General features: G+C 43.2%; 1 protein-coding gene across 5 annotated transcripts in view; it reads left to right on the plus strand.

Moving 5' to 3' along the window:
* Nucleotides 1-15,558, plus strand: part of DMD (dystrophin) — a 1,698,782-nt gene that overhangs the window by 1,538,140 nt on the left and 145,084 nt on the right. For 3 of the 5 annotated variants that reach the window (XM_060087208.1, XM_060087209.1, XM_060087210.1), the window contains one exon: nt 15,266-15,327. In XM_060087208.1, the coding sequence (XP_059943191.1) occupies nt 15,266-15,327 (62 nt within the window). Of the gene's footprint in view, nt 1-9,376; nt 9,522-15,265; nt 15,328-15,558 lie in introns of those variants that run through there. The other 2 variants (XM_060087211.1, XM_060087212.1) reach the window with 2 other exon arrangements.

Consider the following 15,558-nt stretch of genomic DNA (forward strand, 5'->3'; position numbering starts at 1 on the left):
TTTCTTTATCCCAGGCCTTTATCTTCTCATAACTGGACTAGTGTAATGTAGTCTCCGTAGTATACATTCCCATTCTAATCCATACCCTCTTTTTCAAGCTTGTTTCTTCCCACTCCAAATTTAATTTAATTTCTGTTTAAAACGAAAAACATTCAGAAGTACAGGTGATGGCAATTTTTTCTTCTCTATCCAATATATGAGAAGAAGCTTCTAAGGGTTGAGAGTAATTCAAGCTGTGAAGACCTAGATTTCCACACTATAGGCTTGATATTAACTCAGGAATGTGATCTCATATTCTAATGGGGATGTTGGTATTTTCTGCGTATTAGTCTTCCTGAGAAACAAAACCCTATATTGGCACAATATGTTTTTTAACTCCAAAAAAGCATAATCTGATTTCATAACACAGCAGTATGTTAATATTAAAAAAAAAATCTGTGCCTTAGTAAATTATTAATATGAGAGATTAGCTCGCAGAGTCAACTTAAGAAACTTGCTTTAGCTCTTCTTCCACTAACAAAAACATGCATGAAACCTGGTGACTTAAGCCTAGTTAGCTGTTAATTAAAATGTATGTTCCCTAATTAGGTCAAACTAACCCCCTTTCTCTTTTTGCTTTTTTTTCCATGTCTCTATTTCTGTATTTAGAATCTGTCTGATATTGTGCTTCATCATGTGTGCATCTGTCTCCTCCCCTCCACTAGATTGTAAGCTCCTTCAGATCAAAGCCATATTTGAGTCCCTCTGGTAGAGGAAACTGATTACAATGTTGAAATATTAAAATATTCCCAAGTCCATCCTCCAAACACTTCCCAGGTTTTACTAATAGTAATGAAAAATTGAAGAGTTTCACAAGCAAAGACATATATAAATGCCCCATAAATATACCACAATTGCAGTCACTTAAAGAAATGAATATAGGGGAATATTTAATAGCGAAACAGTCTAGGTATGGGACATGAAAAAGATTTCTTGGGAATTTGTGGATTAATTAAAATGCCTTGTATTCATATTTCCCTTTTATCTTCAAAAAATGTCTTGACAAAAATAAACTAGAACTGAAGTATAAGATTCAGCCCTTGGTAAATCATTAATTGGTTAAATTGGTTTGTTTTTTTTAAGTTAGAGTGTTTGTTTGTTTATGGCTGAGCTGGGTCTTCATTGCTGTGAGCGGGCTTTCTCTAGTTGTGGCAAGCAGGGGCTACCCTTCACTGCGGTGCGCGGACTTCTCATTGTTGTGGCTTCTTCTGTTGTGGAGCATGGGCTCTAGGTATGCGGGCTCAGTAGTTGTGGCTCCCAGGCTCCAGAGCGCGGGCTCAGTAGTTGTGGCGCACAGGCTTAGTTGCTCTGCGGCATGTGGGATCTTCCCGCACCAGGGATCGAACCAGTGTCCCCTGCGTTGACAGGTGGATTCCCAACCACTGCGCCACCAGGGAAGTCCCGGTTAAATTGGTTTTTAACCTCCATTTCCCCTTTTAGGGATTCCTACCACATCCTGGCTGTTCAGTGCCTGCACCAAGAGTACTTCTCCATCAGGGTGCAGGGAATCTTTTCCTCCCACTGTCCCCCATAAAACCAATATTCACTTGTTCTCTTACTACTCTAGGGTTCTGCTCTCTGCCAGTATGAATGTGAATACATCTTGTAACATGTGTGAATAGTATTGATATTTTAACCTCGGCCCCAAAAAGTAATAGAGTATGGTGTGAATTTTACTCCTATCTCAGGCTTGTGGTTAGTGATTTATTTTCCAAAAAAAAAAAAAAATCTTATTTTACCTACTTGCTTCCTTCTTAAATGTAGAAAACAAAAGAAGTAAAAGTTCCCTTTGCAAGTTATTAAAGAGAAAAGACTGAAACTCTTGGACCACTTGTCTTCCCTCATACAACAGTCTAAAAATGAAAAGTTAAAGTGACAGTGCTGATTTATTTTGTGCCATATTCCTAACACTGTTCCCGGACTTACTGGGTTTCCTTTAAGGAATTACCCCTGCACAACAGGCTATTTTGCATTAACATGGCATCCCCCAGCCTTCCAATCGCTTTCATAGTCATTATGTCACTTGACCCCTACTTTGGCTGGTTGCAGTAGTGTCCGAATTTTACAGAAGAGTCACCAGAGCTCCAGAGGGGTTAAGTGACTGGTGTCTGAGGGTTAAGTGACTGGCCTCTAGGGGCAGAATTGGTCTAGAGCTCTGCTTTGCTGGAGTTAATGCTTCTGCCAGAATATACAGCTACGCTTGCTGAAGATTAAGATGCTGCTTTTGATCCTGGTAGATATTCATCTCAAAGGGAAAAAAAAACCCAGTGTCTTCATTCCGTAGCATTTGAATATTAAATTTTCCTTATCTGTTTCAACTTAGGAGGACTTCCTTGTTCGCTTAATTGACTGGTAATTCCTTTGTTTACTTTTTTCAGAATCTCAAGAACCAAGTCATAAGTATTAAAAATGGTTACATTAGCATTTAACTTTTTTATGCAATTCGAGTATTTCAGAAAGGGGTAAGTTAGGCAGGAATGTGTGTAGAATTTTGCATTTTAATTAAAAAGCCTCAAAATGAAATGAACCTCTGACAGTAACAGATGACTACCTCTAAAAGCTGTGTTACTATTTGATGTATGTTCAGTATTTTCTTGTGGACAACAAGTCCTACGGCTTGTTTCAAGAAGTGACAAGACTAAAACAATTAAAAAAGACAAAGCTGCTCTTTTTTAATCATATGCTCATAAATAAAGCTGGGTTGTGAATTATTTCCAGAGAAGCAGTTGACAGAGTATAAGTAAATCACTCGAAGAACTAAAGCTGTCTTGCTTTTTTTTTGAACGTTCAAACCAAATCTCTATCCTAGTCCAATGATGAATTTCCTTTCACAAATAAATATTTACAAAGTATGAAATGTAGAGTTTGTGCGCTTCCTAAGGCCAAAACATAGTGTTTAAACTAAAATTTATTATTTTCTCTCTCCTCGAATACACCAAAATAAGAACATAACTTAAAAATAATTTTCTCTTGTAGCAGACTGTCCATTAATCATTCTTTAAATGATATTGGCTTTGTGAGTATTCAGGTAAAAAGAAAACTAATTTCTAGATTGATCAGAAAATCTGAGAGTATTTATGGATTTGGAGAAAACAGTAAAATCTGGAGAAATAGAATTTTCTGTAACCCCCATTAAGTCAAGAAAGGTACATCTTTCAACGGCCTGCCACTTTCCTATGAAACTTCTTCATGTGGTACATGGCTTGATTGGGCAGACCCAAGGGTTAATTTGCTTGTGATTTGACAAAAGGCTGAGACTTCCTTTTTTTTTTTTTTAACTGTGGTGTGTGGGAGGAAGGTAGAAAGAGGCCCCAGAATGAATTCACTAATTGGGGTTTTCACCTGCTGTGAGTCTAATGGAATACAAAGCCTTATTTGTAGCTGGAGAGGAAGGCAGATTATGCAGAGTGTCAGAATTTCTGCCTAGTTTTGAAATTCCTGTTATTTGGCACCACCATTTGGGAAAGGCAGACCAATAGTTACAGCTTTGAGCTGTTGTTAAGGTGGACCACGAATGCCGTAGTCAGAGCTGCTTGAACCACCGTAACCAATATCCATGTTTAGCGGGAGGTGGTGTGCTCCGTATACCCGGGGAAACAGCACTATAGCTGGCAGGCTAATAGGTAACGCGGAGCAACCGCCGGGCCTGTGAGGTTAAAGAAGTGTGGCTTTATTTTAGTGAAGATGCTAAACTTCCCATCTTTTTAGATGTTCGCTTAGATATAGGTGGCTCCGTGAAGCTTTGAAAAATCTTATTAGAAGAATACTGTATGAGAGTCAAGCCCAGCCTGACTTTATCTGGAACCTGTTTGGTGAAATCTCTGGTTTAGATGGAAAAATAGGCTTTTGTGTGTGTGTGAAGTGCTCTGTGTCTGAATGTAGAGGCCTCTTCATTTACTAGTTAATGCGAACTGACTGGATATGCTTATATCCAGAAGATGCTGGTTTCAGATTGACCTAAAGGGATTGTTATACATATTTTAATTAGTACACCATGGTATCTGTCCTGATAGTGACTCACCATCACTGTAGGCATTTGTGAGACATCTGATTCACTGTTCATGGCTAATACTTGTACTATGCAAAGAGAAACATGGAATCCTTTTGCGTTTACTAGATACCCAAATGTGGAAACTTTGCCATAAACTATGTGCTATGCTTAATTGAAGCAATACCTATAATTCCAAATGGATTTTTATAAAATGATGCAGGTTATACTTAAGATTAGTTACAGAACGAAAAGCAGTTCAGATAGAGACTCTTGGAGCCAGAGGGAAGCTGGACCCTAGGGCGGTGGTGAAATCCCTCAGGGCCATCCCCAGGCAAGTGCCCACTGCAGACCATTCCCTGTCTTTTCCTTTCCCTTTCTGCTCCTCATTTTATCCTGGTAAAATCAGGCTAACATTGAAACCGCGAGCAGCCTAAAAGGAAAAGGATGGGTTTGTGGAAGATAGGAGCAGCCTGGCCTCCGTCCTTGACCATTCACACTGTCCACTAAATGGGATCATCCAAACCCACAGCCTACAAATACTGCCAGTTCAAATTGATAGCTCCAATCCAGACATCTTCCCTCTGAGTTCCAGACTCACATGTCCAACTGCCTTTCACATCACACTGCCACCTCCAAGTCCGCAGGCTCAAGACTGAATTGATCATCTCTCCCTGACCCTCGTCTGCCTAAACCTGTCCCCTCCTCCTGAGAGTCCTGGCTTGGTGAGTATTACTCATCCAATCTTGAGAGTCAGCCTACAACAGTAATCCTTAACCTTGGCTGCATTTTAGAATCACCTGGGGAGCCTTAAAAATCCCAGTGCCCAAGGCCCGTTAAATCGAAATCTCAGGGTGGTGAAACTCAGGCATCCGAATTTTTCTTAACGCTCCCCAGGTGATTCCAGTGGCGGCCGGGCTTGAGGACCATTGCCCTAGGTCTTTCCTCTCGTTCATTCTTACTTCCAATCAGTCAAGACTCCTGTAGTTTTAACATTATTGTATTTTTTCCCCAGTCTCTCTCCCACTGCCATTGTTCAGATCCTCATCACACTGCAGTCACCCTGTATCTGGTATCCTTATTGCAAACTCTTCTGATCCAGCCCCACACCATTGCCCAAGTGATTTTTCTGAAAGACAGATCTGACAGAGCCACACTGATTCTTAAATTCCTTCTTTAAAAAGCTCACCCAGGGGCTTCCCTGGTGGCGCAGTGGTTGAGAGCCCGCCTGCCGATGCAGGGGACACGGGTTCGTGCCCCGGTCCGGGAGGATCCCACGTGCCGCGGAGCGGCTGGGCCTGTGGGGCCATGGCCGCTGAGCCTGCGCGTCCAGAGCCTGTGCTCCGCAACGGGAGAGGCCGCAGCAGTGAGAGGCCCGCATGCCGCAAGAAGGGACAAAAAAAAAAAAAAAAAAAAAAAGATCACCCATACCTTTCAGGATACAGGACAAACTCTGGATTGTCACACCAGGTCCTTCTGAATTTGTCCACCTCTCTGATCTCTATCTGGACATTCTCTCTCAAAGATCAAGGAGAGCACTGAAGCTCTTAGAAAGAATAGGCTGTTTCTTGCCTATTTACCTTCACTCCTGCTGTTATCACCGTTCATAATTATTGACCTGCAGTTACCCCCAATGGGCCAGAAACTCCCTTTGGGCCTACAGAGGAGGCTTCTAGAAATAGCTCTCCAGTGAGTGAGCCTAATCTCCTTTTCAGCTCCAACAGGTGGAGTTAACTTTCTCTTCCATCAGTGGTCCCTACTCAGCAGCCACTCAAGTGCCCCAGAGGGTGGCTTTGACTGGGTGGGTCCCTGTTTAGTCTGGGTCCTGGGAGAAACGGTACGTTCAAAAGTGGTTCTTGAAGAGAGTGTGATGAAAAAGGCTGTTGACTAAAATCCGAGCCGTGTAGGAGAAATAACAAGGGCAAAGGGAGGGAACGGTTTAAGGAACCTGGAGCAAGCTGTTGCGATAGAAATGACTGTCCCACAAGACTCGTGGCCGGGGGTAAAGAAACTCGGCCCCTGCCAGGCTCAAGACCAACAGGAGGGAGCTTGGGGAATAAATACCCCAACATCTCTCTCCTCCTGCCCTTTCATCTCCTGCTACAGGCCTTTCATCATTACCTCCCATTGGCTGAAAGTGAAAGGAAGCCAGTGGGCAAGAGAGCCTGCTGGATGCCCTCCACAGAGGTCCAACATCGTGGGCCACAGAGCAGAGTGGAAAGGGGCAGAGAATAGAGCTGGAAGGAGGAATGGGGAAATCCCCAGCACAGTCCCTTAGGTCAGAGAGGTCCTCGTTTTTCTAAGTACATACAACATTTAAGTGGTTCAAAAACTGGAGTTTGGTGTATGGAAAAATTTACTAGGTTGCCTTCCTAGACCTCATCTTCTTCCTTACCTCTGTTTCTAGCAAATTGACTCTCCTCTGCTGTCAGCCAGCAGTGAGGTCACTTATGAGCACACAAGAAAAATACAGATCTTCCCCCAGAGTAAAAGAAGCCACTTCTCTGGATGGCAGCATGACAGGGTGGCTAACGGCACGGGCCTTGAAGCCAGATTCCCTAGTTCCAATCCTTGCACTGCCACATTCTAGCCATGGTATTGAGGACGAGTAGCTCATGGTAGGTTTTAAAAGCAGGATTTCAACTTAAGTTTTTTTATGCTGCTTTCATATCTGTGGTTTACATCAAAACAATAATAATAATAAGAGGAGAGCTACGACAAGTAGGCAATTAATGTATTATCATACATGGCATCACTCTGTAATTCATATATGAAATGAGGATATATAAATTATGTTCTTTTCTTAATGTCTTTCCCTAATAAAACAATATTCATAATCTAACTGAAATTAACAACAAAGCAGTCACAGTGAGGCACATGTCAGTACTTTTTTTAAAATTTATTTTTTTACTTTTTTGGCTGTGTTGGGTCTTTGTTGCTGTGCACGGGCTTTCTCTAGTTGCGGCGAGCGGGGGCTGCTCTTCATTGCGGTGCACGGGCGTCATTGCGGTGGCTTCTCTTGTTGCGGAGCACGGGCTCTAGGCACATGGGTTCAGTAGTTGTGGCACGCAGGCTCGGTGGCTGTGGCTCATGGGCTCCAGAGCGCAGGCTCAATAGTTGTGGCACATGGGCTTAGTTGCTCCACGGCATGCGGAATCTTCCTGGACCAGGGCTCGAACCTGTGTCCCCTGCATTGGCAGGCGGATTCTTAACCACTGCCCCACCAGGGAAGTGCTGCCCATGTCATTTCTTAATAATACTTTCTGTATTTAATTTCTAAAACAACATCAAGATTTGGGAACAAGCCTTCAAGTGCCTATAACTCCAGTCTAAAAAAGAACTTAAAGATGTATTTTGCAGGATTGCCATCTGTCAAATTTAAGAAAAAAATTGAATAGTGATTTCTAATTTTCCTTTTTTTTTTCAATGAATTGTTCTGAGTAGTTTTCTAGCTGGACACTGAGAAAATAGACTTGAGCATTTATATTTTAGAGAAACATCAGAACTCCTGAAGCTTGAGCAGGTAGTTTAAAAGTGTAAAACAAACAGAAAAAAAAAAACCAGAGAAAGACAATGTATCCTATCACATAGGTGTTACAAACCTTTAGTTGATTGATTTCTAATATTTACAAATGCCCATGCTGGGAGGTTTGTGTCTTTTCATTGGAACAGACATAAACAATATTTAAGGGATGTGCTTGATACATTGACACAGAGATTATGTCACTGATTAACTGCAAAGGCCACCACTTCCTTATCACAGAACACTAGTCCTTCTCCCCCAGTCAAAGATAGGGGCAGATGTAGAATCTCCAGTAAGACCAAGGGACAGCCTCACCCAAAGCCAGTCCTAGCATGCCCCCCTCTGCCCCCCAGACCTTAAGAGCAGCCGCATCCACAACTCACTGGCTCAAAATGACTAAAAGATAGCAGTAAGGTCTCAGTTTATCAGGCAAAATGCCAGAAGTGCCCTATTTGCTTTAAAATAGCAACACCAATCAGATCTGCATGCACGTGTCTTCCGTGATAACATTTACATTTGTATTTGGTTTGTCAAGGGTAATGAAGAAACTTGGCACTCCCTTTCCCTTTGGTTCCTGCACTTTATTTTTGCCTCTTTTGTCGCGCTGTAGCAGACGGTAAAGGGAGATTGATGTCTAGAGTCCTTTCAGCTCGAACATTCTCCGGGGCTGGGGGAAATGTTGAGGAAAAAAAAAAGAGGATATTTAAAAAGATAAAGGGGAACACTTTTTAAGCTGTAAACTGAAGTAGAACAAATGAACCAGAACAGAGAGTGAAAAGGAAATGGTTGAAAGAAGATAAAAAGAAAAGGCAGGCCAACAAAATAAATGGACAAAAGGGGACAATGAAACCACTAAGGGAGTTTATCTGAAAATACCCTTTGGACTCTAATCGAAGAAATGTGAAGGCTGAGAAAAATTTTGGGGCTAATGAAGGCTTTCTTCTCTTCAGAATATTTCCAAGCCTGTAAGAATTTTGCATACTTAATCTGTGTCATAATATTGCAAACTCTACAATTAGAAATACTTGAACTACCAGGCCCTGTAACTTTTCCAGTGGGACGTTCCATTGGAAATGGTTTCCTTTTAGGTTTCTCTAAGCAATACTAAAAGACCACACCGTGCCACACCATTGGTGGTGGTTTTTATTTAAAGAGTCTATACCACTGGTTCTCAAACTTCAGTGTGCTCCAAGTTTCTGATTCAGTAGCTCTCTCTGGGCTGGGACCCTGGGGAATTTTCATTTCTAAGAAGTTCCCAGGCGATGCTGCTACTGCTGGTCCCAGGACTACACGATGAGAACCACTGCTATATCACAAACACACAGACAAATGCTTCCTTAAAAGCCCATTTAGCCCAGGATGAGCGGAACCTGAATGTCATGTCCTTACATCTCCACCAATTTAATCTTCAATTGGTGGGGGGTGGCGCGGCGGGAAGGGAAGAATTATGCTTGTGAATTTTTTTTTCTCTTTCATTCTCTAAAAAGAAAACTCTTGACCCACACACTTAATTATCTGCGATGAGGTCATTTGCACCTAGGTCATTTATTTAGGCAACAAGTAGTCTTGCTGGAGGTTTTAAGGGGGTGCTGGCAGGGCGGTGTGCGGCTTCCAGGTTCCCGGCACTACCTTAAATCTCCTCCGTCTTTCTTTCTTTTTCTTTTCTGTTTCCTTTCCGTGTTGAAAGCCCCGACTGCCGGGTCTCGGGGAGTCCGGGTTCCCAGGGCGCTAGGTGGGGGCGGAGCCCGGCCCAGCCCCGCCCCGTCTGCCCGCAGCGCCCCCTCCCGCGCGCCCCGCCCTCCCGCCCGCTAACCCGCGCTGGCTCCTCCGCAGTGCTTTCAGCTGCGAGCCTGGGCGGCGGCGGCGGCGCTCGACTTTCAGGGAGCCCGGCGGCTCTGGGAAGCTCACTCCTCCGCTCGCGCCCTCCCCCGGCCGTGGAGCCCTTGCAGCCATGAGGGAACAGCTCAAAGGGTAAGTGCAACGCGGCGCCCTCGGATCGCCGCAATCAGTGCACTTGTGGCGCGAGCAGGGTGCGAGCCGAGGCGGCCAAAACTTGGAACCGCGCGGCGGCTGGACCCCCGGCGTCCGGGCGCAGGGGCACCTCCCCCGCGGGTCCCCGCGGCGCCGCAGCAGGTGCGCCCCCGGGGCTTCCCCCCGGCGCCTGGCTCGCTGGGAGACGCTTCCCCCGGCTTTGGGGCGGGCTCGGAGAGAAAAGGCTGATGTCTCGCCGTACCCGGAGGGGACAGAGCGTTCCCCACGCGGGGATTGGGGCTGCGGGAGCTTTTGGCTCCTTTCCGGGCTGTCTGTGTGGACGTGAGCCAGGCAGGCTGTTCCTAAATCGTCGCCCGACCTCGCAGAAGGAAGGGGTGCGCCAGGCTCTACCTTCCATTGCGCTGCAAGTGCCAAAAGGTCAACTTTCTGCCTGATTTCTTCCGAGGATTCCAACTGACATTTCCCTCGTTGCATTTTCTACTGTGTTTGTCCCATGCCCTAAAACTTGCAGAAATCGGGAGAGAAAGGAAAAGCAATTAAAGCCCAGAAGTCAAGGGTTTGACATAGAGGATCGAGGGTGGTTTTTTTTTCTTTGCCCTCTGGGGTTGAGTGTGGAGTCATTGCTGGGTGTCCTTCTCTCGCTTTTCTCCAGGTGTTTGTGCTTGTCTTTAAGCAAAGTTTGTCATTCCCGATCCGATCATGGCCCTGAAAAGGGCAGGACACTGTTTATCTCCGTTAAATTTGGAGTTAAGTTTGAAGCTTGAATTGAAGGGGTTTAGTTGCCTGAGGGAGACATTATTAATTATAAAATACTTGAACATGAAAAAAATTCATCCAGTTTAAGTGACGAGCCGAAGTTTTTGAGTGAAATAAACATTTGTGGCCAACAAGCTCTTTCTTGGCCTCTCTGCCTCTTTACCCCTGTCTCCTCTCCTTGTCACCCCCGCGTCACCCTTTCTTTTTTGCCTAGATGTTTTATTTCCTTGTCCCAAATCCCCTCCTTGGAGGATACAGTTGCTCTTGGAGAAGCAGAGGTGCAAATGAAACAACATGGGTTTATGAAAGGTTTCTGACCCTTGATCACCGTAGAATTGGTTTCAGCCCTCATTGTTTGATCTTGGATTGGACACGACCCTGAAGTGAAATTGCTTTGGCCAAAGTTGAGGGTGGGTGGGAGTTAAGCCCTGAAAAGCAAACAGAACGGAGGACAAGTAACAGCTGGAACAGTCACCGAGGCAATCATCTTTGCCCTGCCTTGAGCCAAACAGAGTAAAATGTTAACAATTCCAGGTAACAAGAAATGGGGACTAGAATAGGATTTCTGATGCTTAGACCGACACCCCCCACCCCCTACCCACAATAGCAGAAACTTTTAAATATATTTTCCCATTCCCACCCTGCCAGTATTCCAGCCATGCAAGCCAAGTTCAACATTCACCATGCAAATGCCAAGGTTTCTCTAGAAAGAGAGTCTGATCCCCAGATTAAAGGGAAATGATTTTGTGTGTGTGGATCAATGGGCTCCAGATTATATATGAAGCCAAACTCTAATCCTCTGCAAATCGCAAGAGAATGTTACCTTTTTATATCGCTGCATAGTGATTAGTTTCCTCCCTGGGAAGTAGTGGAAAGATATTTTTTTTAAAGGCAACTGTTTGGAATATTTTCAGTACCAAATAACAGTGGTGGCAGAAGAAATCTTATTTTAATTAGGCAACTGCCATTTTCCCCGGGGAGAGCAGTAGAAATTTGTTACTTTTTATAAGTGTTTAATATTTGTTTTTAAAGAAACTAAAAAAGCAGTTCCAATAAGTCTGATATTCCAGCACTGACAGCAGGAACAGCTCTGAGGCGGTTAGAATAACCTTGCACACTACTTGAAACTAAAGAAGGTGAGAGAAAATTTAAATTGTGTGGTAGAAAATTAGGTCAGCCCTGTGCTCAGTGGAGTAATGCTTTAATTTCTTATTATTGACAAGTAGGTGTTGCCAGGGTCTTTTGTCACATCCAGTGATTTTGTATTTTAATTTGTTTCTGGTTCTTATCATGGCTGAAAATAAAAGGGGAAAGAGATTATTGTAGCTTATACACATTTTTTTTTAAAAAAGAGGGGAAATCAGAGTTTGAAGGCTGTTCAGAGAGGCATATCTGATGCCAGGTTTTGGAACCATCAGGGCCAAAATCAATACCATTTTTTAAAAGATTTAAAGGGCGTTTTAAGCATTATTTATGAGGCTGGTTTCTGTGTTAATGCATATGTAGAATTTTGATCTATGTTGAACATCATTGTTTTCAGGAAGACTGAACAAAGATGTAACCATGAACTTGTGAACAGGGTCCGGAATTGCCATTCTGGTTGCACATGGTATATGGGCAGTGCATTTCCGATGTGAAAAGTGAAGTGCAAAATAGAGACAGTAACCAGAAAACCAGTACCACCCACCCTTCCACCACCAGCTCCCCGGCACAGCATATTTTTCTATATTGTCTGTGTATTCCAGGTGAACCTGAAGTGCTTCTCGTGGAGCTACTGAGAATCCTCTCCTGTTTTTGAAGCTAGGCACAGAGTCAGAAATACAGCTGTAAAACCAATCAATCAGAAATACAGCTGTAAAACCAATCAAAATCAATACAGATCACAGACCAAAAGTTGGTTTGTTCTATAAGGTAGACTGTAGCTAGGAGTTACGCAAATTCGTGTTTACCATTTCATCCTGTTCATACTCATCTTTCCTATCTGTTTAGGAGGTTAAATAATGTCCCACCAGGGCTTTGGATTCATCACAGATTGAAAATACCCACATACAGTGAAGCGACTATTTGGTTCATCATATAGTTACCCCCAAAGCTAGAGTCATTTCAGCTATGTTGCCAATTGTTTTTAGCATTAAATGATTAAAAGATTATTTTTCTAGTTTGGAGGATTAGTCACACCCTTTATTCTTTTCTTTCCACTTGTGCTCACTTCTTTCACTTACTGCCGGGTTGTAATGGAAGTGAAACTAACTCGGCAAAGGTGAAATATAAATCTGGTTTTCTAGTTACTTTGCATTGCTTAAAAATAAAAGGCTTGCGTGTTGGAGGGGAGGAAGGTAAAAGAAGATTAGCTTTTGGATTTGTTTGAGTTCATTTATCTAGGTTATTCACATACCCCAGAATCACAACTAATTGGGAGAAAGAATGAGTACCTAGAAAGGACTAACTGGTATGTGTTAGCACATGAATGGAGCGCAGAAGTAGGGGCTTAGAATTTCTTCCTTCCTCCAGTAAAGGACATTTCAATTTAGCTATGGACAGATGGATTAAATAATAATTTCTAAAATCCCTTTCATAATTTTTAACCACTGGAATAAATTCCTTTAAAAGGTGGAAGTGTAGGTATATCAACAGTCATGAAATCTTTTTTGGAGGGAGGGAGCTACATGAAGCTCCCATTCAGTCTACGTGGGATTCTCCTGTCACTCGTAGGCAAGTTTCTCTTTTCTTTTGGAATTGCGTTTGGTACAAGTTATTTCTTGCCCGTGTTCCTCCGATTTGAAGTCCATTACAGATGGTGGCTTTTCATACTGGTTCTCTCTGTCTCTGTCAGGTTAGGTTTGTCAGCTCAGACAGACGTTTTTCTGCCCATCGATTGAAGATGCTACAGTCCTCCCACATGTGGTAGAGATGGGATGTTATTATTATGTAGTGTGTGTAATAAGAGCCTGTACATGTGGACACATGTGCTTTCCCCCTTTTCTCCCTTCCTCCCTCCCTGGTGCTCACATATGATGGCCTTTGGAAATGGCAGAGGTCTAAATGCAGGGTGGTCTCAGTAGAAGGTAACCTTTCCTTGCCGGACACTTGTGTATGGAATTGGTACACAGTCTCTTTCGGAGCTAAAAAAACATCCGAGAATAAGCAACACTTTTTCCATGAAGCTGCAAGCTGCAGCCTCCTTGTGCTGTGCATATAAAGTACCAGTCCCTCCCACCCCTTCTCCAGATCATAAACCAGTGTTGACATGGGGCTTTCAGAAACCCCCTAAAGCATGGACTGTATCTTTTGCTTGTCTTGCTCTGTAAGATTTGGATTCTACTCTGGTACATTCCCTCGACTGACTTACTCCTCAGCCGCGAATTGTCTCTGTGGAAAAGTCAAACAGAAACAAACAGGTTTGGAAGAGACTGAAACAGCCCTTCCCCAATGAACGCTGTCTTGTAAATTTCTTGCACTAGCCTTCACCATTCAATTGCTGAATGTTAGTAAATATCAGAGGGATGGTCTCTGAAGTTGCACACTTTGGGGAATTTCCACATGTTTTTTGTCATTTGTGATTGTGTTCTGTTTATCAAACCACAATAAATGTTTCCCTCTTTTGCTTATTTTCTTGAAAACAGAGGTAATACACATCGAGTGTTCCTTTTGCCCTCTATGAAGGGTCTTAGGTGCGGCTGACTTAACCACAGTTGGATCCTCATCTATATTATAATCAACTAATGAAAGCTTTGCTTTTAGTGGGCAGTAATTTGGGGGCCACATAATAACAGAAATGACCACATATTGAGCACCAGAAGGTATCAGTCTATATCAGCTCTTCCTATATCAGCTCGTCCTTTAACGCTCCCAGGTAAGCGGGCTGGCCCCAAATCTCACAGCTAGTAGGCCACAGAGCCAGAATCCAGTCCTAAGATTTAACACGTACACTTGACATTGTTGGCCTCCCTAAGCTCCTCTTTCTGTGTGCAGCCGCTGTGCTTTCTGCGCCCCTTGAAGTGTCCACATTTAAGCTATTTCTCCTCTCTCCACTCCCACCTTTCCCTCAAAGATAATGAATAGGCTCTGCTTATGAGTACTGAAATATTGTTCAGGGCTGCATTTTACTGCATCAAAGCCCAGTCAAGTAATCCCCGAAAACTGGAAATACGATGCTGTGGTGATTTATGTAGATGGGCCAAAGTAAGGAAAAGTATATGTAGTTATCTCTCCCGGGTTTATTCACGGAATCGAATGCGGAACAAAGGTGTTTTGTTCTTTCTGTGGCAGGAGCTGATAGCCAGCAAACACACTTAGCTAAACTTCAAGAAATGGAAGAGAACTGTGAATGCTTCATTCAGGCCCAAGTAAACATAGGAAAAGGTGCGGTGGTATATAGAGTGCCGAGTTAAAAAGACATTCTAAAAGTAATGGGAAGGGGGAAGATACAATCTATGAGTCAGGCAATGGATGAACCTTAAGCCGAAGTGAAATACAGTCATCATAGAGATGAGATCTGGATACGGAGAAGAAAGTAATGGAAAGGTGTCAGGGACAGTGAAAGCAAATGAGAACTGAGGCGATTTATTTATTAAACTAATATCAGTGTCTCTTTGACAGAGTTGAATAACACTTGTCAGTGTCCTTTCTGTATGTTCTGAATTGGACGGCTGAAGAAATCCTGATTTTTGATTATTGAGTACCTAACAGGGTCATTTTCTTTTAACAGAAGTGCAGCCGACTTGTGGGTACAAAAAAGAAACAAATGCTGGTTACCAAATAATGATCATACTGCTTTTCCTGTTGAGAGCAAAGGTTGGGGTCTCTCTCCTTGTAAAATAAACATTCGTCACTGCAAGATGGAAGGCCTGTGAAGTAATGAAGCCAAATGAGCCAAAGGCGTACCGTGCTTTTTGGTTTTTTCTTGTCTCCTTTTCTCTACTACTCATTCTAAATTCTAAAGTCTCTCTTTGTATTTTATGTTTTAGCCACGAGACCCAAACAACTTGCTGGGACCATCCCAAAATGACAGAACTCTACCAGTCTTTAGGTAAGGACATGGCCGTGTTTCCTCCAGGTGAAATGACAGATGACTCGTAGGATAAAGTAGTCGGTAGCGCGCAAGCCATTTGTTGTCTAAATACATCACTAGATTGTTTCAGGGGTGAAAACAGCGACACCTTTCTATTCAGAATTGACAGTCAGCTTTCTTTGTTTCCGAGGTTGCTTAAAAATAAGTTTTAGGATTGCACTGATTGCCGAAAATTCAGTATATCTGAGA

Source organism: Mesoplodon densirostris, chromosome X (assembly GCF_025265405.1).
Source record: "Mesoplodon densirostris isolate mMesDen1 chromosome X, mMesDen1 primary haplotype, whole genome shotgun sequence".
In the NCBI taxonomy this organism is placed as follows: domain Eukaryota; kingdom Metazoa; phylum Chordata; class Mammalia; order Artiodactyla; family Ziphiidae; genus Mesoplodon; species Mesoplodon densirostris.